Source organism: Branchiostoma belcheri, unplaced genomic scaffold (genome assembly GCF_001625305.1).
Source record: "Branchiostoma belcheri isolate BF01 breed outbred unplaced genomic scaffold, Haploidv18h27 scaffold4, whole genome shotgun sequence".
NCBI classification, from domain to species: domain Eukaryota; kingdom Metazoa; phylum Chordata; class Leptocardii; order Amphioxiformes; family Branchiostomatidae; genus Branchiostoma; species Branchiostoma belcheri.
Window position 1 is genome coordinate 5,466,525 of NW_017804020.1, and position 25,804 is coordinate 5,492,328.

The following is a 25,804-nucleotide window of genomic DNA, read 5'->3' on the forward strand; positions in this document are numbered from 1 at the left end:
ATTTGCATAATTAATGAGAAAGTTTTATAATTATGTAATGATAACTGCCTGGAATTTCATACTTGTGGTATTTGAAAGTTTAGTTGAGGTGAACATCATTAAACATAATTTATTCAAATCAGGACCTCATTTGCATAATTTATTAGGAAATGCTAGAATGCATTGTTTGTTAATATAAGACTGTCTTTTGGTTGAGATTATGATAAAATGATATAATTCATGAAAATTAGGTTCCTATTTCTTAAATCAAGGGGGACTAATCTAATCTATAATTTGTCAGTCATAAAGATTAACATCATTTGGCGAAGGTATGAGATCGGGGAACTCTAGTTATACTTGCCTTCACTGTGAAACTCAAAGTTGGATTCACAAGACCCCATCCTTCCAACACAGTAGCTTATGTCAAGCTAATTGTAAAAAGATAAAATGAAATGAAAGGCCCAGGTAGTTTATATACATGTTTAAATTCTATGCATTTTACAGTTTCTTCAATTAGAGAGAACCCCCACCTGAAGTATGGACATAGAGGTGATTGGACGTATCCGCCCGTCGGCACGTGGGGAGGGCCATCACTCTCTCAACATCTCAGGAAACCATCGCATCACCAGTAATGACGGCCAGTCCTTCAGCTTCCAGCCACTCTTCAGACAGGATGCCACAAACTACGATGTCTATGCCAAGGTGTTGGAACCACTGCTGGACCTGTTCTTAGCAGGTGGGTGATTTGACCTATTATAGAAGCATCACAGTGATGGCAATATGGGACAAAAATTGTTTGGCCTATATCCTTCTAAGTTATGATTTTACACTGTCAGAAGTTAAAAAGTAAAAATTAAAAAGTGATCAAGACATATCATTGGTCTTTTAACTTCAGTAACTGACAGATACATCAGGTCAGAGTCACTGTTTACTCAGTGACTTTTCCCTACCGATTTCACAGGTTTCAATGTGTCCTTGTTGCTGTTTGGAGAGACGGAGTCTGGTAAGTCCTACACCATGGCAGGAGACAGCCTGAACAAGGCTGGGATTGTCCCCCTGGCCATCGACGGCTGTTTCAACAGACTGCTGGACCTGCAGGACAAACCCAGGGAGGAGGGAGGGCTGCGTGACGGCCACCGCAGAGGCAAGGACGACGTGGAACTCAAGATGTCCATGTACGAGATCTACAACGAGATTATCAAAGACCTGCTGAACGAGAATCAGCAACGTGGAAGCCTCCCTATAAAGGAAACAGCACAGCTTGGCCCACATCTGCCCGGCTTGAACCAGATCCAGATTTTCAATGCAGCAGAGGCCACCAACTACTTCAGACAGGGCTGGGGGAGGAGGACGGATGTGGTGACCGATTTCGGACCGGCTCTGGGGTACAGTGCAGCTGTGTTCCAGCTGGAGCTGTCCATGGTAACAGGTGGAAGTCCCCTTCCAAATCGCTCCATCTTGCAGGTGGTACGACTTCCGGGAGCGGAGAAACTTGCAGAGGATCCGACCAAGCTGCGCATGAGGGAGGGGCCGAGCCTCAACAAGTCCCTCACAGCCTTCAGTCAGCTAGTTACAGAGCTGGCCAACACCCGGCATGCAGACAGGGTCATCAACTACACCGATTCAAAGCTCACACACCTGATGATGGACGCACTCGGGGCCAATGCGAAGACACGTGTGCTGTGTCATCTGCCTCCACACTGTGACCAGTACCGCCTCTCTGTCATGCTGCGGTCGTGTGCACAACTGTCGCAAGTCAAGAACTTCCCCATCCTGAATGACCACCTTGCGCAGGTACTGAACATTAAGCTGCTTGGTCTCAGATTTAAGCTTGTTACTCTGTGACAAAATTACATGCATAATTTATAGATACACCATACAACGTATTGTAATAGTATTATTCACCTTGACAGCAACAGAGCTTTTGAAGTGGTTATGTGTATTATTAAGTTCTGTCATTAATCTTGTTTTTTCACTTTCTCTATGTGTTTGCTCAAGGGTTAGGATTATTTGATCTAAATTTGGATGTGTAACTAAAGCTCCTTACTACTGAGCTCAGGACTGTAAGGGAAAATGCGTAATATTTTGGAAACGTACGTCCAAGGTACATGTACAAAATGTACATAACAATCTGTTTGACTGACTAAACTGTTGCAGGGGCTGGTGTGTCAGATGCGTGCACGTATCCTGAGCCTACAGGAGCAGCTGGGTTATGAGGAGGGCCACGGGAGGGCGCTACAGCTGCATGAGATGAGGGACGAGCTGAAGAAACTTACCACAGACAACCTGCAGCTGAGAGACAAGAACGAGAGGCTGTACCAGAAGGTTAGTTAGGCCTAGGAAAAAATGTTGTGTTTCCTGTTTCAGTCCTGATAAAAATATGGTTGGTAGGTAGCTATAGGGATTATCTTTTTCTTAGACTTGGCGATCTCAATATAGTGATCCAACTTATACAATACAGTTTCAAATTTACAAAGTGAAACTTGCATGAGGACACTTATAGTTTCAATATCAATGTTGGAAAACCAATGTACAATCACTCAGGTGTCAGATCATGGAGCTAGAAATCAATCAGCTTGAAACATTTATGTCATTTGCAGGGATCCACCCAAAAAAAGGTTAAGGTTGGCATTTTTTTCTAGGGTGGGTCTGGAAACAGGAAACATAACCTTTTTTCCTAGGCCTTAACGTACACGTACGCTGTAGGAATCCAACCTGTCTGTAGTGACCACTCAAGGGACTTGAAACACAACTCATGGTCATGCTCATACTTTGTAACCATGGCTGCATGGTTCAAATGCAAGGAAATGCAATGTGCAGTAGGGATTTTGTTACTGGGCATAGGATTTTGAATCAAAGTAAAGTAAACTGATCTATTTCTATTCATTACCAAGTACTTGCCACTTGTCACAATCCCTTGTATTCCCACAAAGAGAGCAAAATGTACAGTACATACCTGAAGGCTTAAAAAGTATGACTGTTTCCTGAGGGAGTAGCTACAGCAACTGGACTGCATATATACCTGCCAAGGACCTGATAACAATACAGCCCTTAATGAGGTGTGTTACCGGAGAACACACAAGCAAATTACTGTATCGCCAGGTGGTTTTGGAGACACAGTTAGTTTGTTTAGTGGCATGGCAACTCGCTAAACGAGTTGGGAGCCACACACTAACACAGTAGCCATGAGGGGAGGCCTGGAGAGAAAAGACATGGGAGAATATCACAATAAGGTATCACTTGATCCATTCTGAATAATACTGGTTCGTGTGATTGTTTCTGGGGATGAAGTAAGTGTTTCAATAATGGGGTCAAAAATTCTGATGTCCTCTGTGATTACGTGCATGGCTGTTGACATAGCAGGTGGTTATAAATGGTGTCATGGCCATGGGCAACAGGTAGAAATTTCCCATTCAAAAGATGCAAAAGTCTGTGGATTACTGTAGATTTCTGCATGATTTAGATGTGTGCGAGTCTTTATCATCACGTGTAAATAAGGATTTGTGTTGTCTTGCAAGCTGGCTCGCTCTATTGTAAACGGATACAAGGTACTTTGTTGGTCTCATTAGTGGTGGTAAGCACGGGGGGTATTCTGTTTTTAACTCTAATTGTACTGAAAAGCTGAAATGTAATTAGGTTAGTTGTTCAGAATATGGAATGTTGCTGTTAATCCAGCTACGTGTAGGAAGGTTTAATGATAGTAAGGGCAGATTTATGATCAGAATAAATCACTACACTTTGGTTTGCAAATGCATGGATAGATGAATATCTAATTTTGTTTGAATGTTATTGTATGATGTCTAGTTTAAATTAGGGTACTACCGGAAGTTTTGGTTTTATGGAAAATGCACACTTTTTTAGTTTGTGAAACTAAACATTTGTATTGTAATGCCACCATGTGTTGCTAGGTGGAGCAGCTGCAGTCCAAGTTGAATCAGATGGCTGGATCACGTACAGACCTGTCCTCCAAACTCATCTTCAGTGAGGAGGAGAAACTACAAGTAGGTTCTATATTCACTCTATTTAAAGTGTACTAAAATAAGTATGGAAAAGATGTCTATCAATATGTCCTTTTTAAGAGTAGATTAAACTGTTTTCAAGTCATAGTGACATAAGATTTCCTTGTGATTCAAAGTCATTTTACGTCAGAAAGCTCAACTTGAAGCCATCACTTTCAAGTTATCATTATTGTTACATATTAGTTGAAAAGTTCTGTCTCTATTTGTTATGCAATTCTTCAATGGTAGCACAGCATTGCTTTCGATTTCCCAGATTTTTTCATACCCCATTCCTTTTTTTTCATACCCCATTCCTAGAATAACCAGTGTGCTGAATCTGCTGATATACATGTACATGAACTACATATATTAATGGTGAGATTTCTTCATTGCCCAGGTGTCCAAGGCACTGGTTGACCTGCAGATTGAGAATAACCGTATCCAGGAGGACTATGAAGCTGCAAACTTTGAACTAAAGAACAAGGTCCTCACACTGGAGAATGAGCTTATGGAGGTAAAGACAAAAGCTGTTCTAGACTGGCTGTATTTCGTCAGTCTTTTTCTTTAAACTTAAACCATGAAAGTGTCTGCCAAATTTGCATGTGTACAGGAATAATTTATCTTCAAGTTCAAAGCCGTATGAATTTTTTCCCAGGTGACCCTCCAGAAGGACAAGGTGGCGCGTGACCTGAGGAATACTCATGACCGCCTGCGTACATCAGAGAAGGACCATAAGGAGTTGGCTGATGAGTACATCATCCTCAAGACTAACTACTTGGCCTTAACCAAAGTCAGTGACACTTTGACAGTGACACAGTGTTTTCTATTGCATTACGGATTATGAAAACAATGATTTCTCTTTTATTTGTTACATTGGTGATTGAAAATGTCATATATACCCAGTCACTTACATGTATTTCCCTCATACACTGCAAGTATGGATTTGAAGCAAATTTTCAAGTTAATGGGCAATGTATCACTAATAGAGCTAAAAACTCTTGATCCAACAGAAGAGATTTGTAACAATGGTTTAGTCTCTACCAGACTAACTACGCTGGCTATATATAAGAGAATATTTGCCGGGGGAGTTTTGGCTAACTTGGGGTTTGAGGGAACGAAACTACCTCCCCGCAGCCGGACTCCCTAGCTTGGCCAATTTGATTCTCTTTTTTGCCGAATTCTACGATCCGTATTCCCGTAGAAAGGCCTGGTGGAGGCTAACAATGGTTACTCATACTCTTACTAGTAGTTGTTTACTACATGGCGGTTCTGTCCTGAACAGGAACATGACAGGGAGAAGGCGAGGAATGAGGAGTTGGGGATGGAGCTGTTGAACCTGGTGAATGCCACGTCCCACGGCCGGCCTGTACAGGGGGAGCTGACAGCAGAGATAGACAGGCTGCGGCATGTCGTGTCACGGCTGTCCACTCACAAGCCACAAGGTAGGGGAGGTACAGACACAGCACAGGGTCAAGAATGTCCTGCATCACATGATGTAATTTATAACACTTTAATTCTTTATGGTTTATATGTACTAGTAGGTTAATGATATCTAAAGGCAAGAATGATGCTTTAATATTTGAGATCACTTTTTCATAATCTAAAACAATACTAGGGTATCAGCTATTGCTGTCACAGACAAAAAATATTGCCTCATGGATCATCAGTCTGTTGTGTAGCCTATGGCCCTGAAAAAAACTGCAACTTCTACATGTATGTCATGAAATGTCATGAAATTTCACTCGCAACTTCTTAGCCTAAAATTTAATGATATATAGTAAAAAATGCCAAGATCCTGAAAGATATCCAGACAGTGAACATACTAATGTGATTTTCAGACAGCTACCTGGGTGTTGAGGAGGACAGGCAGCAGATGGAGAAGAACCTGTTTGGAGAGCGGGAGCGGATGGAGGAGGATCGCAGGAGGATGAAGGCTCAGTATGAGGAGGACCAGGAGAAGCTGGAGGGCAAGCTCAAGAAACTCAGGAGAGAGGTAAGACAGGATGAGAAATCTGGAAATTTCATCGTAGTTTGCCTTGCATCTGTACCATATTGTTTGGCTTCAAGCGATTCTGTATTTTTGAGTGTAGACTTTAAGATGTTATAGCAGCTATGTTTAAAAATCATGCTGATTGTGTAACATTTACCATCCTACCATGCCTGCCACACCTTCAAGCTGGCACTGGTTCCCCGCTAAATTGGAATTTTACAAAATTAATTGATTTATTGTTTGGTATCCCTCAAGTTACAAGAAGCGCAGGCTCAAGCGCGGGAGGCCCAGCGGAAGGCGGGAGAGACCGCGGCTAAACTGATCATGGCGGAAGGGAAGCAGCGACAGCTGGAGATAGAACACAGCAAGGCACAGCAGCAGTTCAAGGACCTGAACTCTGAGTACAGGACAAGACTTATCAGGTCAGGAAAATAATTCTAGAGATCTTCGATATTGTTTTTAATGGAAAAGGACAAGGAAGAAAATGTCAGAATATGTCTTTTTTATCTTTCAATCTTGTCAAAGTTTCTCACCAGCTTCTATGTATTGTCAGGTATGTGCAGGACATAGGGGAGTACATTGACACCTCTGCTGGGACGGCCCCACCCAACCAACAACAGCTGAAGGACATGAGACGGTACATCGATGCCATGATAGCTGACACTAAACAGGCTTACAAGGTAAGCAGAACTTCAAAACATAACTTATCCATTAACCTGTGTGATAGCCATGTAGCACCAAGGACAGCTCTGTGCCAGTTCTATCACATCTCATCATGTCATGGTGTTTCTAGGCCCGTGAGGAGCAACTCAGCCAGGCAGCCAAGATGTACAAGAAGCAGGCTAAACAGATGGCCAACAAGCATGAGCAGCTGCTGGTTGCCTACAGCCAGCTGCGCGAACAGGTGCTGGCAGGTGGCAGGAGCCTGGAGATTGACCTGGGGCTGTCAGGTGAGAGGGATTAACTCTAAAAAATCTACTTACAAGTTGGTGGCAAGGAAATAAAGTATCTTGATCACATCTAAATGCTGATGGGTGGGGTGTTCTACAGTAGGTCCCCTAGCAATCCAAACTGTAAAATACACTGCCAGACTACTTTATACAAAACAAGCATCCCCAAGCATTGGCTATAAATTGTCTGACATTCATTTGGCAGTCTTTGACTCCTATTTGTGATTTTCTCTTTTGAAACTTGGATTTTAGATGTAGACCTCCAGCTGTCAGACGGTGAAAGAGAGCTGCATGCAGCACAGACCGTGGAGTTGAACCGCCTGCGCCGGGCACTGCAGGACGCTCGAGCTGAGGCAGAGAGGGCAGCAGCCAGACCTAGAAATGTCACCATACAGGAACCTCAAGGGAAAGGTAGGAACAAACATGTGACTACTGTTACAAAAGTCAACTTTAGAATGCACTGAACGCTTGAACTGAAGTTTATTGTCTGGGAATAGTTCTGAAGCATGTACCTTAAGCATTTCACTGTTTTAGAAGTTGGTAGGTATTACATTGTTTGTACTAAAATTTACACTACATTTTCAAATACTAGATCCCAAACTGAGCATTCCATATGTGGAATGCACTACTTGTAGAACCGTTTTCTGAGTGTCTGAAGTCATTGGGAAAATTTATTTCTGCAGTTGGTTATCAAGTGAGTTTTTACCCATGTAGGCCCCACAGACTGGTCCTCGGTGAGGAAACAGCTGCGAGAGTTTGCCCTGAACACCCAGCAGGAACTGGAGACTGACAATGCCAGGATGAAAACTAAGGTCAGAACTGGACATAAAAGTAACATATCAACAGTACTTGTAGTTCTGAAATCTGTAGTAAATGTTGTCTATTGTAGTATCATATCCCTTTCTCCAATTTAATTCCTGGCTAATTAACCTTTTGTATCTTGTATTACATGTATAAGTAGCATGATTCAATTCAGAATACATTGTGTGGCTTAATACATGCTCTTTGATGACTGTTCCCCTGTAGGTATCTGTGCTGGAGTCTCAGTTATCAGAAGCACAGGACTACATTGACAAACATCTGGTCAGGTGAGAACACGATTATTTACAATGAATAATACTCATCCTTCACAAACTCTTCGATCTATGTTCTTGTAGGTTATTTTCACATTTCACAGCAAGCTCTTATTGTGAAAACTTTTTACTTTTCTTTAAAGGAATTAAAAACTTGAACTAGTTTTTTGAAGATACACCTTGTCCTTGTTTGATGATAAAGGTACAAGCAGGAGATAGTGCGTCTGCGTAAACTGCTGGGACAGGAGCCTGGCACCAGACAGGGCAGTGCAGGACCGTACCTGGACTCCGCAGACCCTGAGTACTACCCTAGACGGAGAGGTCACAATAGAGCAAACACATCCTCCTAGTGCCTGCCTGGGTCAGTTGCTCAGAATGGAAGAGTTTGTTTTGTTTCGATTCATTTTTCTGGAGTGACACCCAACAGGGTATTCCCTTCCATGTAACACAGTTTAGCTTTACATGTGAAGCAGGTCCAAATCAAGCTTATTAGTTTAGGGTTGCAGTGAGGGGGACAAATATAGTTTAGATATTAAAGGTTTTAAAAACTTTGTGTCTTAAGTGTTTGTCTGTTGGTCCAATTATAATTAGAAACATGTAATTGTTATGTCTACCAGAGAGGACTACCAAGTCATTATTACTAGAAGTACTAGTAACTGGATGGGCTTGCATCGATCTGCTGTGCTGTATACGTAATTGTTTGTTTCATGTAGTAAGTCTCTGTTGAAGTAGGAAAATGTGTGCATGAAGCTGTCTGCAATATGTATTTTAGAAATTCGTTTATACCTGAACAAAGCCTCATCTGGCTGCCATGTGCAATGAATATAATTATAATCTGCACCAAATGCTTTTATTTCTAGATTTTTTTAAACACAGATTTTATATCAAAACTTGATGTAGCTTGATGTTGGAGGTATAGTGTGCACTGCCTTTTAAAAAAATACACTAATAATTGAAATCTATGAAACTCTAGAAAAAATCTCGAAAACTGCACTTCTGTATTGCAAATAAAAATTCAAAAAGTTAAAGGCAAATTAGTAAGTTCTAGGTACACATAGTAGTACAGATAAGGAGTACTTTCTCCAGTCCTTTTCTCCAGTTTGAGAATTCTACCAAGGTTTCTGAGGTAGTTGTGTGGTAGCCTTTCCAAAAGATATTTTATTAATGCCACTCTTCTCAATGTTTGTAAATGTACATGTACATGATTGTTGTAAAAAATATTTCTTGTACTTCAGTAATCTTTATTTTCATATAGATAATAGAATATATTATACAGAAAATACAGAAAGAAGTTTGTATATGAAGATGTATTGTCATGAAATATGGAAATAAAGTGTACACATTAATTGACAGTGGGCTACTTGGTCACTTAAGACAAACATGGGATCAGAAAAATTATCAGTGTTTCTATACCCTTTGCAGGTACTAGTATATCATTAGTCACTTAGGAATTTCCTCTTCTTGGCTGTGTTCATGTAGGGGCGTAGTTGCCACTCAGTGTCAGCTGCTGCTACCTGGTCTAGTGTACCCAGCTTGATGGAGTACACTGGTGGGAGAGAATAACAAAATTTATAAGATTGTACTTGCAACATTCTCCTTTAGAGTATGTCAATGTTTACCTTCTATGTTTTTATTATATCTTAATCTACATTGAGTAAAAGTTTTTCAAAATCTGAAGCACAGTCACACATCTAATAACTGTCCAGCCATGATAAATATAACATTAATACGTACATCTCATTTCAAACCTTGGTCCTACTTCTTGCAGCTCAATGTTCTTGTGGTCAGTCTTCTTGTATACGTGATGTCTGGGAACAGAAAGTGGAAGTCAATACACCAGGGTATAGTAACGTGATTCTGAGGTCTGAGGTACATGTGTATCAGTATGGCTACGATTTCTAGTCCCTGTGCATTCATTTATGTAGTTTCATCAGTTCTAGTGTTTCCATGCTAGAAATGTCTTAAGCCAGTGTAAAGTCTCCTATATGACTTCTCACCTGAAGGAGATGAAATCCTCCTTATTAGCAAAAGTCATGACCCTGCGACTGTCCTCCTTAGGTACTGGGAACAAGTACTTCAAGATACTCTTCACCTGCAACATAAAGAAATCTTACAATAATTATTTGTCCAGATGCTTAATCTTAGCATATCTCGATGGAAAGATATTAAGCAACATGTATGTACCGTGTATATCATGGATCTTTTTGACAGCATCACCACCAGTTGTTATCAATAGAAAGTGCATGTAATTAGTCACATTTAGTCTATGCTTCCATGCTTTATAACCCCATATGCAATACAAATTTGGTGCTTAACTCTACTTCAGCAGGGAGGTTACACTCCATCATGTACATACGAACACATTGTGCACACTACACAGTAACTCTTGTATGACCATGATCCCTCACCCTTTCCCCGAGTTTGGATGAGAAGTTGCTGAAGATGAGATGTGGGTACTGTTCTGACATGGTGCCGATGTTGGGGATGTCATGTCTCATCACGGTGTTCATCAGGGTGAAGTACGCCGTGGGTCCATGTGGGAGGTGAGAGATGATGATTCCATCTGTTTTAAAATAAGCAAAATCCATGAAAAATAATCCAACTGCCTGCCTAAATGCCAGAACTAGTCCCTTGCTCCTCTTCATTTTTTTCCCGCCAGGCAGCACGGTCCTTAGCCTTAAAATCATACATGGATCAAACATGTATAATTGGAGGGAGAAAACTTCAAACGATTTCTCAAGAATACCATCCAAGACGATTTCATGGTTCCATCTTTATCACAGATTTTTTTGTGCATGTTACAAATGTTTTGTATGTGCTTTCATCATGCCATAGATAACTGTTTGTAATATCAAGTATTCAAGAATACAAATAGACCTACAGCTGTACCTGTTCTTGTAGAATGGAAAGCAAGCAGGTAGCGGTAAGTATGACCCATGCAGTTTCTTACCTGGCTCTCCCCTGTGCTCTGTGAGGATGATAAAGTCTGTGACATCATTAGCTCTGCAGGCCTCCACCAGCTGCTCCAGTTCATAATGACCTCTGTTTAACCTCTGTGCATTGGGGAAGACTAGTCTCATTTCCTGTATGAAATGACAATGAATACCAAGATGTAATGAGCAGAACTGTGACAAATACATGAATTTGTGGGGAACTCACATTTTAATAGTGTTATAACACAGAACTGTAATGAGTTGGCACAGACTCAGTATGTCTGAGTACTTAGTAACTTTAAATAAATACTGAAAATAGACACCTGCCCTGTGATGTTGCTCACCTTTGCAAATTGTTTGAGCCTGGAGCTGGGGTCCCTGGAGGTGGTTAACATGACCTTGGGATCCTCCACACCTGCCCACCTGTACTCATCATCCATGTGGTCCTGCTCAGCTGTAGGAGACAGGTGCAGCAGATGTTCACATAGTTAGAACTTTGATACCTACATCTACCAAGTATAACAGTTATCTCAACGAGTCAGATGCAAAAATATGACTTCTACTTCTAAACATGCAAGTCACTCTTTGTAATAACATTAAGCTAACATCACGTTTTTGACATACCTGGTGCATCAATCATGATTTTAAAACATATATATACTAGTATTTACATAATTTAGTGTGCTTTACCTTCTGCTCCCAGGTCGTCATACTGGAGAGCTTTCTCTAGTTCTTTTACATCCTTCCTCAGCTCTGTCGGGATGGGCTTGTTCTCTGTTGGATGGATAGGAAACAATACAAAGTTTTTGACACCTAGATTAAAACTGTACGAGTAGGAGGCTGATAAAGTAGAAATTCACACATGTATTGCTGACAGTTGCTATACATTGTATCATAAAATAAATTGTTGGGAGAAGTCACCATCACTGACCATCGAGTGCTCTCTTGAGCCGTTGTTTCCTCTCCTGAATTGTTTTCTCCTTGTCTTCAATGGACTTCCTGTACAGGTACTCACGACGTAGACGAGCCTGGCGGCGTAACTGGAAATGTAATGAGGGAATATGTTATAACGTTATAACGTTATAAGCACTGATCATTACTATGTTGTACTTGTACTAGTTTTGGTCTAGTCTTCATCAATCAGAAATCTGAGTGCCTTTATTGTTTCAACGTTCTTTTGTCCATGTTATTTGCAATTAGACTTCGGGCAGAAATTTGCAATAAACTTCTTATTAAACTTTATTAAACAGTTATTATTGTTGCATAATTTATGTAAGTGTTAGTTACTATATCTCATGTGGATTGCTGTGGACACTGTTTGGACTAGATATCTATATTCTGGTTGTGTTTTAGTTCCAAGCGTCCCTGGCTTGCCATACACAGCTTCAAAATCTTAACTAGTTAAAGTCTTCAAAAATTTATAGACTGGGATAGACTAGTCAGACTTGAGGTGTGCCCCCCTCCCCACATAACCCCATGTCCGACGGTACTGGAGACAGCAGGAGAAATTATAACATGAATACTGACTTGACTATCAGTCTAAGTCATAAACTATAAGTTGACGTAATGATAATACTCACCATGACTCTGATTAACAGCGAAAAATGTCGCGTTCTGCAGCAGAAAATCCGGATCCCTCTGTTCACACACTCCTACACCATGTGTTTCACAGAAACATAGCTTCTAATTTGTATAGAAAAATACGATTTCTTGCTTTCACCAAATCATGTAGTAAATCAAAGCAGAACTGGTTCAAATACATCAAACAATATAAATAATTGATGTAAAAATTATTTGCAAGCAATTCTTGTCATATTTGGGCCATCAACGTGCCAAAAATATCTGCTAGAATTTTTATTTGTAACTCGAATCCAAGCGCTAAAATATTTAACTTGCTTTACAGCCGTTGTTTTCACTGGGCGTTTGGATTGCGAAGTGCGATCTGCGAACGAACGGAAGAAAATATTGCATTATCTACTTTGTTTGACCCAACACCAACAACATGGTGAGTGTAAAGATAGATATAGGTTTGTGTAGCTACTCACAATGTTGAAAATTGGCCTGTTCTTCCCGGTAATAATGTTTGTCTACCTTAAAAAAAGTGAAGGTGGGAGGGGGGCGAAAATAATTTTTTGTTGCACAGACATGCGACATGCTGCATCTTCTTTTCCAAATTATTAATTTGTCATAGGAAATTATGGGTACACATGTTTTAGAAGCATATTTCATAGAGTCAATTTTGTCTTAGACTGTAGTTATCTTTATTTTCTTGGGGGATTTAAGTAACATTGATACATCGTACACATCATACACATGTTGCTAAAAACTTTTCTTTCTCTTGTTCCCAGGCGAGAAATGCAGAAAAGGCCATGTAAGTCAGCAAATGTAACAATTTATACCTTTAATGTCTTATGCTGTTATTTCCTATGGAATCTTTATCAACATGTATCAAAGTCATCTTTAATGTATAACCGTAATAACGTTAACTTTTAAGAATAAAAATCCTTATTGTAATGTAAATGTATGTTTCAGGACAACTCTGGCCAGATGGCGGAACATGCAGATGGATCAAGGAAAAGTCAAGGTGAAAAAGGACACCATATGTTATTACGAAAATCTAGTTTTCTCAATTTACCCAGTACATGTACTCACCGTCACACTATGGTCTCTTCTAACAAGGAGGTAACCTTCTTGCTTCTAATAATGAAAGCAATGACATATTAAAGATTTCTGCTTATACCTAATATTATGAAAATTTTAATATGCTAATGTTTGGTCATCAACAGGAGAGAAGACCCTTCCTTGCTTCGGAAGAGAATGATTTGGGGAAAGCAGAAAAGTGGAGACACCAGATTATCAGAGAGGTTGCTAAGAAAGTATCACAAATCCAGAATGGTAAGTAAAAAATGGACAAACACTCTATTAGTCTGGATAGGATAGCTCTGTTAAAATAAGTCTTTAGAACTTTAAAGTACATGAACCTAGAGTTCTGGTAGCATATTACAATAACCAAACATTTCTTTTGTCTTCTAGCGGGTCTGGGTGAATTTCGGATACGAGACTTGAATGATGAAATCAACAAGCTACTGAGGGAGAAGAAGCACTGGGAGGAAAGAATAAAGGAGCTAGGGGGTCCTGACTATGAAGTAGGCATTTGTGGTATCTCTTGTCTGTGTGATCTCTGTTATCTATCTATGTTTTGAATGTAACAACAATTTCTAGATCTAATGCTTCCTTACTGTATTTGGCTGGTCCTCATGTCCGTTATAGTAAGCACTGCACCTCACAATAATACCGGTAGTATGGTGAACGCTATAAGGCAGAAGGTTCTGCTTGAGGTAAATATCCATGTTACTGTGTGACTTTGTACATGTAGTTATGTTAAAAAGTTAACCTTAAAGATGCCCCTTTTGGTAAGTTTCTGTTGTTCATTTTGTTTTCAGAGAGTTGGACCAAAGATGTTGGACCAGGAGGGGAAAGAAGTCCCTGGTAATAGAGGATACAAGTATGTGACAGTTTACTATGTTTAGACATATATTTTGTTTTTACATCTACCTTTGGCTTGCCCGAAGGTTATTGATTTTAGCTAAAAAACTGGATTTTTTTCTGGCACATTATTCTTTGTAAAAAAATTTTCCTCGGTTTTTGCTTTAGATACTTTGGAGCTGCAAAGGACCTTCCAGGAGTAAGAGAACTTTTTGAACAAGAACGTAAGTCACATGAAAGACAAACTGTTTTACTTTTATCTTGTTACTGTCTTTCTATCAACACCACTTTAGAAGTCTACCATGCTGTAGTCTTAAATTTTGTACAGACTGAGACACTGGGTACTAAAAATGTTGTGCCACCCTCTTTTTTAGCCCCAGCCCCTCCCAGAAGAACAAGAGCAGAGCTGTACAAGGAGGTGGATGCAGACTATTATGGGTACCGTGATGAAGATGATGGTGTGCTGGTCCCACTGGAACAAGACCTGGAGAAGGAAGGTGAGATACTAGTATCAGGCAAAACTATTTTATTCATGTATTCTTAGTATATCATACATAGATTTTCTAGGCAGTAGAGCTGATTAAGAAAGTGTAGAAGTACAACACAGACAACGTATGATAGAAGCAGCAAACCATATTACATTCACAAGCAACTGTCATTTATAAAATGTTTTTCGAAACAATTTGTGTATGTACAGTATTACAGTCTCTCTCTACAGTAGTCAAGTAACTTACTTAAAGTGCAGCATTCATTTTAAAGTTGATCTGTATTTGTGACTCCAGTTGTAGCTGAGGCTGTGGCTGAGTGGAAGTCCCAGAAGGAGGCAGGGCTGCTGAAGGATGTTGAGGAGGAGGAGGACATCTATGCTGTGGAGGAGGAGTCAGATGAGGAGGAAACAGGGGAGAGTAAAATGTATGAAACAGCTAAACTTTGTTAGTGCCATATTGTCAGTATGTATGGGTGCATTGCATGCAGTTCTGCCCATACTCAAGGTATTTAAATTTCTCTATTTAAACATGTATTCTGTATCAATCAATGCTTCTTTCAAATTTTCTGATTACAATGTACTACTGCCCCTACACAGGGAGACAGAGGAAGGTCAGCAGCAGTTCATTGCCCACGTACCAGTTCCCTCACAGAAGGAAGTAGAGGAGGCCCTTCTCAGAAGAAAGAAGATGGAACTTCTACAGAAATATGCCAGCGACTCACTCTTGGAGCAGAGCAAGGAAGCAAAAACACTCATGGGACTGTAAAAACCATAGGCTAGGTGGTGTCATGGACTGGGACAGATATTTTGTAAAAATTATTTTTATAATGCTCTCATAATGAAGTAATAATATGGTGTAATGTAGTGTACACAAATGTGATTAAGCAAGAAGACTTCAACTTGAAGACTGGTGCCTCAATAATATTCTTGCATGCATAAGTACGAAAACAAACAAGAAAGACCTTTGTTACTAACCAGCAAAGTATGTATGACGTACTTATGATGTTCTAAGGTGGAAAAACATTAGCTCTGTATATTGTGCTGTGGTCAACATCCTTGAAATGTCAGTGTTGCAAGTGGATGCATGTGACACTTGACAAGAAATGTCAACATTCCATTTTTGTAGGAGTAATGTTAGTAGTAGTACATCTAGTAGTTTATTTTGAATATTGACACAAAGGAGAAAACAGCATACAGTACCCATACCATTAAAGAAAACGAATGGTATGAATTATCCTTGTGGTACCTTCAACTGTTCCATAAAGTTACAAATGTACCAGGCAGTATTCAAATGCCTGAAAAACTGTTCTCCTTGCAATGTTCTCCTTAAAATTTAACGTTACTTGTTTATTATTCTCTGCCAATACAATTGAATGGTTACAACTGAACAGCTTGAAAGTTATGTTATTTACCTTTCACCTACTCAGCAAATAGCAGAGTCCAAAGTTTCATATATCTGGCCTTAACCAGGGTGCACATTCATGTACTTTGGTCAATAGATCACATGTGAATCTACTTGTTTTCATACAATGTTCACTACAGTAAAGACATGCTTTTCAAATTGGCAAATACAGTACTGCTGTTGGCAAATACAGTACTGCTGTTACTTTAGTACTACCAACATCCAAAATAGCCCATTAGCCAGTAAAGGGAGCTCTGGCAAAAGGCTAGAGCAAAATGTCTGCCTCATATAGTGAAGTTCTTATTGGGAAGGAATCTATTACCTACTGCCCTTTGCTGCTCTCTTTTCATCTTTTCTGAATGGTATCTGGGCATAAAGGAAGGGAAGCTTTGACTCCCAGAGGGACATGTGTAGCCCGTTTCCTGCTGAAGACAGAAGCAGCTTGTGGAGAGATCATAAAAGTGACTTTTAAAATTGTGTTTATCTGGCTGCAAAACTCAACTCAATGATTGAACCTTTATGATTATTAGTATGAAATTAACTTTTTAACATGTCATTGCATTTAACGTACTTACACAATAGCTAAATGACAATGACATCAATAGCCCAGTCTAACATTATCTGATGACCGCACAAAAATGGGTGAAGGTCACTGGTACTGATGACCTTTGCTTGTGAACAACACTTAGAGCTACACTCTCTGTCCAATTTTCATACACACTTGTAATCGAGATTACATTTGAAACTTTGCTTGTAAATGTGTTTAGTTGGCAAAGATACTATTCGTATTCCCCATTGCAGTTTTGTTCAGATGGTGGTTTCCAAGGGAACAGCAATTTCATGCAAGTTTTAAAACAGACACACATGGCAGCTTGGGTGTACGTGACTTGACACTTGGCAATAATCCATGACAACAATCCCAGCATGGTTGCCCTTTTACATAGCATGTCAACAGCCTTGGCCTCTGTGGTTTGGCAACCCACACCTAGGAGTAGGACATGACTGATGATGAGACCATATTTAAAACATCCACGTTTGAGACAGTGAAACCTAGGAGGACTGCAGTACCACGTCACAAATTTGCGTTAGGCTACCTTACTATACTGTGTCATTGCTGTGATCAAAACAGGCCATCCTGATAACGTCAGGCCTCTTTACACATACGTCATACCGGATAATAACAGCGGTTATGTCGCTGGCCAAAACAGGCCTGAGGGTCTTGGAGAAAGCCTATGTAGGCAGACTTGTCTGTGGATATTGACATAACCAGTACTATATTTTATCATTTTTATTACGCACTGCTGTCATTTTGCTGAATGTTTTAGAAGTAGTCTAAGAAAATACGGGCTATCAACATGTTGTATCAAGCGGGGATGATACGTTATTAGCAAAAAAATGTAACACAAGTATCTCTGAAAAGCCTGGAGCAAAGGCTAGAGCAGGATGCCTTCGAACTCACACGGGACCCGTGCGTCACGTCCTGCATGGGCGTAGTCCACGTATTCGCATTCTGATTGGTCCATCTGCCAGGCACACCCCCATCTTTGATCGTTCTGATTGGTCAATTTTGATCGAGCGACTAATTTACATTTTCCCGCACGTTAAACCGTTACAACCAACCATCAGCTAGTATTTTGCAATTAGTAACAAATGAGATCTGAGGACAAATATAGACTCTGCTCTATGATTGGTTTAAATTCGAGAGCTGCGGGTAGACCGTCCGGTGACTCGGCTTACGCAAACTCCGGCGTCCGGCTTGGTCCAGAGTTGATCACATCTTCGCCGGTGGAAAAATGGCAACAAGAACCCAATTTCCTCGTCTTATACAAGACGGAGTGAGGCTTCTACGCTGCGAGAGAAATAGAAACAGGAATAGTAGAAGATTTACGCATCATATACCACAGGTAAGTGGAGAGATATCGGCTGTTTGAAGGGCGATCGTTTGTGTACGAGTGTCGTCAGTGGGCACAAAAAAAAAATATTGCAAAGTCAAATCATTTCCAGATTTTCTTCCTAAACTTTCGGTGATAGATTTTCAAATTCAGACTAATGATTTTGTATCCATCCACACAGAGTCTTGTTGTCGAATACTGTATTGTTTTTATGATATTGAATTTTTGGACAATCGGTACGATCGCAGAAAAAGCGTTATTTCCTTGAGTAAACCGGGCCCAACTGGTTTGACAGGATTCGTTTGACAGCGCGCGAGTGAAACTCCGCGCATTTTTCCCCAGTGCCTAGATCAGTAAAAAAAACTAATATATACAAAATACACAAAAAGATCAGTACATATGGGGGTACCAGTAAAATATGATATACTATATATACTATTTCCTCCTTTTAGATTGCGGAACTGATCGTCAGTTTCCTGGATGTTGATAATGTTTGACTGTAAATTTTCCTGGTAAAATTAGTAACAGGCTTCCCAGAATGGTGGAGCCATTTTGTCATGTAAATTTAATTCACGCTGTGCTGTGCCGTGTACAATTTATTATGTAGATCTTTACCGGGCATTTCTTTCTTACCTGTTCACGTGCCTCTTATGTAACCCCAATATTTATACCGTGTTGACATTTCGTGTGTACTTTATGTTAACGTTTAGAACAGGGCATGACGCAACAGTTCTGCAGGTAGCAGACTTTCCTGCATAAATTTGATCAGTATGAAAATCCAAGACAATTTGTACTCAACATTTAAATCCCAAGGGCACCCAGTACTAGTACTACTGAAACAAAGGGTTGGTAATTGGTCTTAGCAAGGACATTATAATAATTATAATGTCCTTGGTCAATGTGTTAACGTCATGAATTGTTGTACAAACTTCCCAAATCTTGAGGATCAAGGACATTAGTCACTATACTGCTTGATGAAACTGAAACATACATGACATGGTCAGAAGTGCCAGCCCTGAGCATAATTTGTTGACTAAAGAAGCATGCATGATCATAACACGTATTTGTAGAGGAAGATTAGAACCCGTTGGTGGGATGATATGAAAAAAATCATATATGTAGGTCAGACTGTGGCAAAAAGTCTTGTCATGAATACTTGACAATGACCATTCTTTGCCATCTTTATGATTTACCACAGTTACCACTAGTCCACAGGTTTTGTACTCTCTGGTGTGATCTGTGTTGGTTAAAATTTTTAAATGTTGCCTGTACATGCAAGTTGGTCCTTCTGAATAACAAACTGGCCTGAGCCTGAGGAGACAGACTCATCAGGGAGGAGACAGACCTCCAATTTCTGAGAAAACATGCTTTACACATGCATGCAATATTATTGTACTCACACAACTACATTGTAGAATGTCCATACCTTTCAAATTGAAGTGTGAGTAAGTGGTCACTGCACAGGTTATGATATCCATGCATTCAAAATGATTGGGAGCAAACTACCTGGTACTAGTACAGAGTTTTATCAAAATATGTGTAAAGTAAAGGCTGTAACATCAGGGAGAGAACATACTAGTAGTAAGTCAAGGACATTAAATGGAAATGTCCTTGGTTAAGTTTATGATCCTGTAGCACTCAAGTGGCACTGAGGCAGTGCTGCCCTACTGTGTATGTGCTGAGTTGCACGTAACAATGTTTCAGGGGACCAAGGTTACTAGGGTTCATTCTGATCCTCATTATTTTCCTAGTCGCTGTGGGCCCATTTCGTGTTGCAATATTTGTACACTGGAGAAGAAAGGTCAGAGCTTGGTCAGGTGCCCGGGCTATTTGTAGCTTCTTGACACCTGAGTAGTATGAAAAGGGCCAGACCACATATAGAGAAACCCAAGTAGAGAGGTAGCACAAGGACAAAGGAGAAAAGGTGTTTGATGTCTCAGTAGGGATGCAAATTGTTGGAAGGGTCTACATGTGTAACACATGTAGTTATATATCATTCCCTAACAAGTGTTTTAAGAAGTTTGCTTATGTTTAAGAACTGTTGTGGGTAGCAAGTTTGACAAAGACAGGGATTCCATGGCCAGATGCAGGGGCTGTGTTGCATTTTGTATCCTTGCCAACATGCTATTGTCCCTTCTGTGCTACCTGGCAGGAAGTTAATTGTCTGGCATATTAAAACTAATTCTAACCACCATTGTGAGCATTGATAGATTGTGATGTAAAATTTATGCTATGTAAAGCTGGTTTTTCACACTATTATTTCATGTCTTCTTTGGTGGACTTTCATGAATATACAAATGTCTTACGTGTACACAACACAACACAACATGAATGATGTGTAATGTAGGATAACTTGCTTCTTTGGAAACTGAAGTACATGTAAAAGTAAGTTAGTTTTCCTCATCAGTATGTGCTCCAGGCAGACAACACCAGTCTTTTTGGTTGGTCATTATTGCTGCTAGGTGTATATTGTCTGGTGAATACCCAGTCATGGAAAATTCCACCCAGGTCACTGACCTGTAACAGTTGTCAGTACTGAGCTAAGCTAGGTCACGGGAATAGGAGAGTTTCCCGTGCGGGAACTGTGCCACGGAGGGGGAGAGATTCCCGCTTACGGGAATCTCTCCACCTAGCAGTGCCGAGTCCCGTACGGGAACTTCACCACTCAGGGCTACCACGGAGGTGGAGAATTTCCCACTTTACGGGAATCTCTCCACCTAGAAAGACTAAGTCCCGTACGGGAACTTCACCACTCAGGGCTGACCGTGCGCGCGCGTGTTTTGGGGCCGATATACGGACGGGAATGTCACCATATTACACGAACGGGAATTGGACCTTTTAGTCGACATTTCGCGTACGGGAAATTCACCAGCAGTGACAAATAATGTCCGTCTGCGGACCCCGTACGGGAACTTCACGGCCGATATACAGACGGGAACTTCACCACATTACACAAACGGGAATTGGACCATTTAGTTGTACTACAGGTGCAACCAATTTTCGATTGAACCGCCTGGAATCAAAACAACGCCCCTAGCCTGGTTTGAAGCAAAATTCTAAAAACGTCGAGTGATTGACGTAATCACGAGTGCGTCTTCTATGACTTCTATGGACATCTTTGTGCTGTAATAATAGTCTTGAAACTCGGTAGAACACACACACACACACATAAAAAGCCTGTTATTCTATGGTACAAAAAAAATGTCCGAAGAAGACAATTACGAGTAAGTGCTGTGCTGTGCATGGACAGTGCTATTGATAACGTAGTTGATAACGGCCGGTTGATAACGACAACCGGCTCGGGGTCCGTACCTCTACGTGGAGAGTTTCCCGTGCGGGAACTGTGCCTCTTACATGGCACAGTTCCCGCACGGGAAACTCTCCACCTCCCGTACCTCGGCTTACCTGCAGTACTGTATTACCCACCCATTACCTACTTACTTCAGCTGGGCTTGCCAAGAAAAGTAACCAGTTGGTCTGCAATCAACAAAACATAGAATATCAATAGGGCAAATGTTAAAATGAATACCAAAACCAAAAGGCAAATGGTACCAAATTGTTTGCAACCAAAGGTTCTGGCTAAAATTGTTTTTTCTCACCACTACAGACTGTGTATCAAGGAGGTTAGAAAAGTATCTACCATTGATAATGAAATAAGTATAGAAAAGAGTCAACTCAATGATAATTTAAGTACTAAATACATGTAGTACTAGCATTATTTAGTCAGTACTGGTACTGATTGTCAGTACATCTGGTGCACATTATGTACACATAGGACAAGGTCAATACATGATGATGTGCTGTCATGGTGGCTATATATTCTTCATTGGAATGTTGGTATGAGGGCAAACTACCCTGACGTGTTGTAAGATTTTATGGCCCATGTCTGCCAGATTGCAGCCTATCTATACCTCTCATAAGCTCTGCAGAATTTGCCAACTTTCAGCCTTGAATCTTGATACTAGTAGGATCTGTCCCAGCAACATGCTAAAAATATGTTGTTTTAAAATCAGTTTTCTGAGACGAATGAAAGTGTTCAGAAATTGATTCCATTTCACATGCACAACTGGTTCCTCAGTGAAAGGCAGTGACACACTGGCGATCGGACTGAGCCACACTCTGGCTGAAGAAAACATACATGACGATGATCACCATTAATGTTACATTCAACATTGTACATAATGCACTCAACTTCAAGTAGTAGTCTTCGTTTACAAAATTTATGTGTCATTTAAGTTAAAACAGGTCAATTGTTTCAAGCAAAATAGCATAATGACACAGCTTCTACTGAACTGAGTACTACAGTACTAGTACATGTATTCAGTTGTCAACAGTTCCCATCAATTTTGTCAAAACTCAGTCAAGATATTGTCTTTTTCCTTCCTTTCCAGGACCCCCGTTTCGGGCTGCTGTTTGACATTGATGGCGTGCTCACACGTGGAAGAACGCCCATCCCTGCTGCTAAAGAAGCCTTCTCCAAACTTGTGGACGGTGAAGGCCGGTTCAAACTGCCAGTAGTCTTTGTAACCAACGCAGGCAATACCTTACGCCAGAACAAGGCACGCCAACTGTCCGAACTTCTTGATGTGCAGGTGAGAAGTCAGCTTTTATACTCCACTGGAACATTATTTGTCTTCATTTTGTATCTCAGGATTAAACAACACGATAACCAATGTGACCTAAAAAGTGACCTTGTAATGTAATAATGTAGACAGTAGCAAAAGTCATTATGTATGCTTTTACTAGTTTTAGAGGAATTTCAAAATTTTCTTCGATCAAAGTCTCACTCTGATATGTGCAAACCCTAAATCCTCTCTCAAGGTCATCACAATCTGTTATGCAATTTTTTTCCCAAGTTGAATGACCTGATGTTATGCTTTTTCCCCAGGTGGATCCAGAGCAGGTAGTTCTGTCCCACAGTCCACTCAAGATGTTCAGGCAGTTCCATGACAAACACGTCCTGGTGTCAGGGCAGGGACCTATCATCGAAATTGCCAAAAAGTATCCTTTCATCAAGAACTGTCTTTTATCTTTAACTTACTTTCAGTTTTGATTTCTATATACAATGCTTACAAGTTGTATACTCCCAGAGTGTCATAATTGTGAAGAGGTATTACTGGTACTCAGTAAAACATGTATAAGCAATACCTTGTGAGTGCTTCTTGTATCAAACTTCTATCTAATTTACAACATTCATTTTCAACCAGAATTTTGTTTGTTGCAAAACATGGAAAGGCAGATTATGGCAGTTACTTAGATTTATGGCACCTCCATTGCTTGTCATTTTATGTTTTGAAAACAGACTGATAATATCAGCCTGTTTTCAAAACATAACGTTGTATCTTGTATATTGTGACGTAAAACAAATAGACCTTTTGGTTCCTGTTGTTCCCTTAACTTTTCTCTCAGTCTGGGTTTTACGAAGGTTACAGATGTAAACACTCTACGGAACAGATTCCCCCTGTTGGACATGGTTGACCACAAGCGGCGTAAACATGCTCCTTGTGCCTTCGAGCAGTACTTTCCAAGGTGAGTTGTTCAAGTGCCTATCTTACCAAGTCTCAGTGTAGGTTTAATGCTGTCGTGGCTATTAGGTGAGGGGTTGAAAGTATGGGGCACTTAAGGTTTTTAACCGTCAGTAAAGGCAGTCAATCATGCTTCTATTGGTAGCTGAGTTCAATTTACATAGAAAACACTTCTTCCACAATGTTCAGCAGTTTTGAGGGGCAAATTTTGGTATGGGGCCGCTGAACTAGGTGACCCCAGTTATTTGTTATTCTGCCCTGTATGACTCCTGTGGTATTTAGGTCGTCTCACTTCAGAGATTTCGTTAATTTAAACTGTGGATGTACTGGATCAAGATGACCCGTCCTTGTTTCTCAGGTCTTGTGATTTTAGTAAATACTTCAAGTCCCTACTATCAGGATTGTAACCTTCAGTGACTGTACAAAGTCCACTGTGTGACCTGTACATTTGCTACCATTTAATTGGTCTGATTTGAACAGTGCTGATTTAAGACTACCCGGTATTGGAGAATTTACTGGCCAAGAGGAATTTTAAATATGAAATATCAGACTACCCTCATTAAGGAAAACAGCAATGTGCATTACTGTGTTAATCATTGCTTACATTTGTATCTAAACATGTGATACATGGTATTTTCTTCTTCAAGTTGCAATGTACAAGTGTAGATATAGATCTGATACACAGTCATTGATTTACTGTGCCAATGTACTAGTGTAGATCTTATATAGATCTGATACACAGCCATTCATTTACTGTGTTTAACACCTTTACCACAGTATCAATGCAGGGGTGTTATTTAGTGAACAGTGTCTAATGTCCTGCTTTGTGTCCCAGAATCGAGGCAGTGGTGTTGTTTGGTGAGCCGGTGAGGTGGGAGACCCACCTGCAGCTGATCCTGGATGTGCTGCTGACAGACGGGCGGCCATGTTACCTTCCCAAGGAGGTTCCCGACCCACACATGCCGCTCCTGGCCTGCAATATGGACCTGATGTGGATGGCTGAGGCTCCCATGCCAAGGTCAGGGTCAAGAACTCTTCCCTAAATCTTTTTGATATTAATTTTATTTAAGAAACTTATTGTGCTATTTAGAGAGAAACAAAAAGTGCTTTTCTGGTGTTCCATGATCTTGTGATTGGATAAAACGGTACAGTTTGTTTTTCTTGTAGCACTTTTGATAAATCTTTAAAAAATATGTTACTTCTCACACCAGTCTAACATGAAGCTGTTACTCTTTCAGGTTTGGTCACGGCATGTTTCTCCAGTGTCTTGAGTCGGTGTACAACAAAATTACAGGAAAAGAACTGAAGTACACAGGGTTGATTGGGAAGCCTAGCGACCTCACCTACCACCATGCCGAGCACGTGGTGGAGACCCAGGCACAACAACTGGGCCTCAAACAAGTCAGGACTATTTACGCCATTGGGTAAGTTGCCAGGGTGTGATCAGCCAATATGTGAACATTTGCATAGCTACATGGTTGCTAAGTACATTTCATTGAATGTGGAGAGAAATGAAAAGTACAATATAACTTGACTTTTTAGGATACTGTGTCCTACAGGACCTTAGATTCAATATGTGAGAGATGGTACATGTTGTGATAGAGGTTACAATGTCTGTATTGTTCCCTTAAACAGTGACAATCCTGAGGCAGATATCTACGGTGCCAACCTCTTCAACAAGTATCTGCAGAAGAAAGTAGCAAAGGCTCGGGCAAAGAAGGCGGCTCAGAAGGCGCTACGACAGGTGGAACTGGAGGGGACGGTCACGGCGGTGGTGGAGGAGGTCGGCGAGGACGTACCGGACGTGCTCGGCTGCGAGGCCTGCGAATCCATCCTGGTTCACACGGGCGTGTACCGACCCAACATGGAGGAGACCCAGGAACGCAACGCGTACCGAGCCAATCATAACGGACATGTACATAGAGACTTTAAGCTCGACCCTGAGCTGAAGAAGCCCGCGTATGAAGCAGAAGATGTAGATGTTGCAATAGACATGATCTTCAAGATAGAGAGTAGCCATTAACAAAGGTTTGGTTTCTGTTGGCTCAAAGTATTTATTTAAGAACTTCATTTGTATTCCTTATATCAC

The 25,804-nt window shown here is 40.6% G+C and overlaps 4 protein-coding genes across 4 annotated transcripts in view; 3 read left to right on the top strand and 1 right to left on the bottom strand.

The window, feature by feature from the left end:
• Positions 1-9,111, top strand: part of LOC109477208 (coiled-coil domain-containing protein 78-like) — a 10,680-nt gene extending 1,569 nt beyond the window's left edge. The window contains exons 2-16 of the mRNA XM_019778277.1: positions 484-715; positions 941-1,773; positions 2,137-2,304; positions 3,888-3,980; positions 4,375-4,491; positions 4,633-4,767; positions 5,260-5,419; positions 5,816-5,970; positions 6,223-6,389; positions 6,521-6,647; positions 6,761-6,917; positions 7,170-7,328; positions 7,632-7,729; positions 7,944-8,005; positions 8,193-9,111. Coding sequence (XP_019633836.1) covers positions 517-715; positions 941-1,773; positions 2,137-2,304; positions 3,888-3,980; positions 4,375-4,491; positions 4,633-4,767; positions 5,260-5,419; positions 5,816-5,970; positions 6,223-6,389; positions 6,521-6,647; positions 6,761-6,917; positions 7,170-7,328; positions 7,632-7,729; positions 7,944-8,005; positions 8,193-8,340 — 2,778 coding nt within the window. The 5' untranslated portion in view covers positions 484-516 and the 3' untranslated portion in view covers positions 8,341-9,111. The remainder of the gene's footprint in view (positions 1-483; positions 716-940; positions 1,774-2,136; positions 2,305-3,887; positions 3,981-4,374; positions 4,492-4,632; positions 4,768-5,259; positions 5,420-5,815; positions 5,971-6,222; positions 6,390-6,520; positions 6,648-6,760; positions 6,918-7,169; positions 7,329-7,631; positions 7,730-7,943; positions 8,006-8,192) is intronic.
• Positions 9,112-9,278: 167 nt separating this feature from the next.
• On the bottom strand, positions 9,279-12,619 carry LOC109477232 (U3 small nucleolar ribonucleoprotein protein IMP4-like). Its single transcript, XM_019778313.1, has 9 exons — positions 12,504-12,619; positions 11,855-11,963; positions 11,614-11,697; positions 11,268-11,377; positions 10,941-11,073; positions 10,399-10,553; positions 9,988-10,082; positions 9,725-9,798; positions 9,279-9,536 (listed from the first exon to the last, which is right to left on the bottom strand). The coding sequence occupies exons 1-9, from the start codon at positions 12,504-12,506 to the stop codon at positions 9,427-9,429; spliced, it is 873 nt and encodes a 290-aa protein (XP_019633872.1). The 5' UTR covers positions 12,507-12,619; the 3' UTR covers positions 9,279-9,426.
• A 187-nt stretch (positions 12,620-12,806) lies between these two features.
• Positions 12,807-16,465, top strand: LOC109477233 (pre-mRNA-splicing factor ISY1 homolog). The gene is made up of 10 exons (XM_019778314.1): positions 12,807-12,928; positions 13,272-13,294; positions 13,456-13,507; positions 13,710-13,818; positions 13,957-14,069; positions 14,367-14,428; positions 14,578-14,633; positions 14,784-14,906; positions 15,192-15,321; positions 15,494-16,465. The coding sequence occupies exons 1-10, from the start codon at positions 12,926-12,928 to the stop codon at positions 15,660-15,662; spliced, it is 840 nt and encodes a 279-aa protein (XP_019633873.1). The 5' UTR covers positions 12,807-12,925; the 3' UTR covers positions 15,663-16,465.
• Positions 16,466-18,000: 1,535 nt separating this feature from the next.
• On the top strand, positions 18,001-25,804 carry LOC109477218 (cat eye syndrome critical region protein 5 homolog). Its single transcript, XM_019778291.1, has 7 exons — positions 18,001-18,202; positions 22,582-22,782; positions 23,079-23,191; positions 23,600-23,719; positions 24,551-24,733; positions 24,954-25,139; positions 25,351-25,804. The coding sequence occupies exons 1-7, from the start codon at positions 18,092-18,094 to the stop codon at positions 25,736-25,738; spliced, it is 1,302 nt and encodes a 433-aa protein (XP_019633850.1). The 5' UTR covers positions 18,001-18,091; the 3' UTR covers positions 25,739-25,804.

Excerpts from the sequence above, each read along its gene's own strand:
- LOC109477233 (XM_019778314.1), top strand. Across the intron at positions 14,070-14,366 it reads TAGGGGGTCCTGACTATGAA|AGAGTTGGACCAAAGATGTT; the intron begins GTAGGCATTTGT and ends TTTTGTTTTCAG. Across the intron at positions 14,634-14,783 it reads AGAACTTTTTGAACAAGAAC|CCCCAGCCCCTCCCAGAAGA; the intron begins GTAAGTCACATG and ends CCTCTTTTTTAG.
- LOC109477232 (XM_019778313.1), bottom strand. Across the intron at positions 11,378-11,613 it reads TGACGACCTGGGAGCAGAAG|CTGAGCAGGACCACATGGAT; the intron begins GTAAAGCACACT and ends TGTCTCCTACAG. Across the intron at positions 11,074-11,267 it reads GGCTCAAACAATTTGCAAAG|GAAATGAGACTAGTCTTCCC; the intron begins GTGAGCAACATC and ends CATTTCATACAG.
- LOC109477218 (XM_019778291.1), top strand. The coding sequence starts at position 18,092 with ATGGCAACAAGAACCCAATTTCCTCGTCTTATACAAGACGGAGTGAGG. Across the intron at positions 22,783-23,078 it reads CCGAACTTCTTGATGTGCAG|GTGGATCCAGAGCAGGTAGT; the intron begins GTGAGAAGTCAG and ends CTTTTTCCCCAG. Across the intron at positions 23,720-24,550 it reads TTCGAGCAGTACTTTCCAAG|AATCGAGGCAGTGGTGTTGT; the intron begins GTGAGTTGTTCA and ends TTTGTGTCCCAG.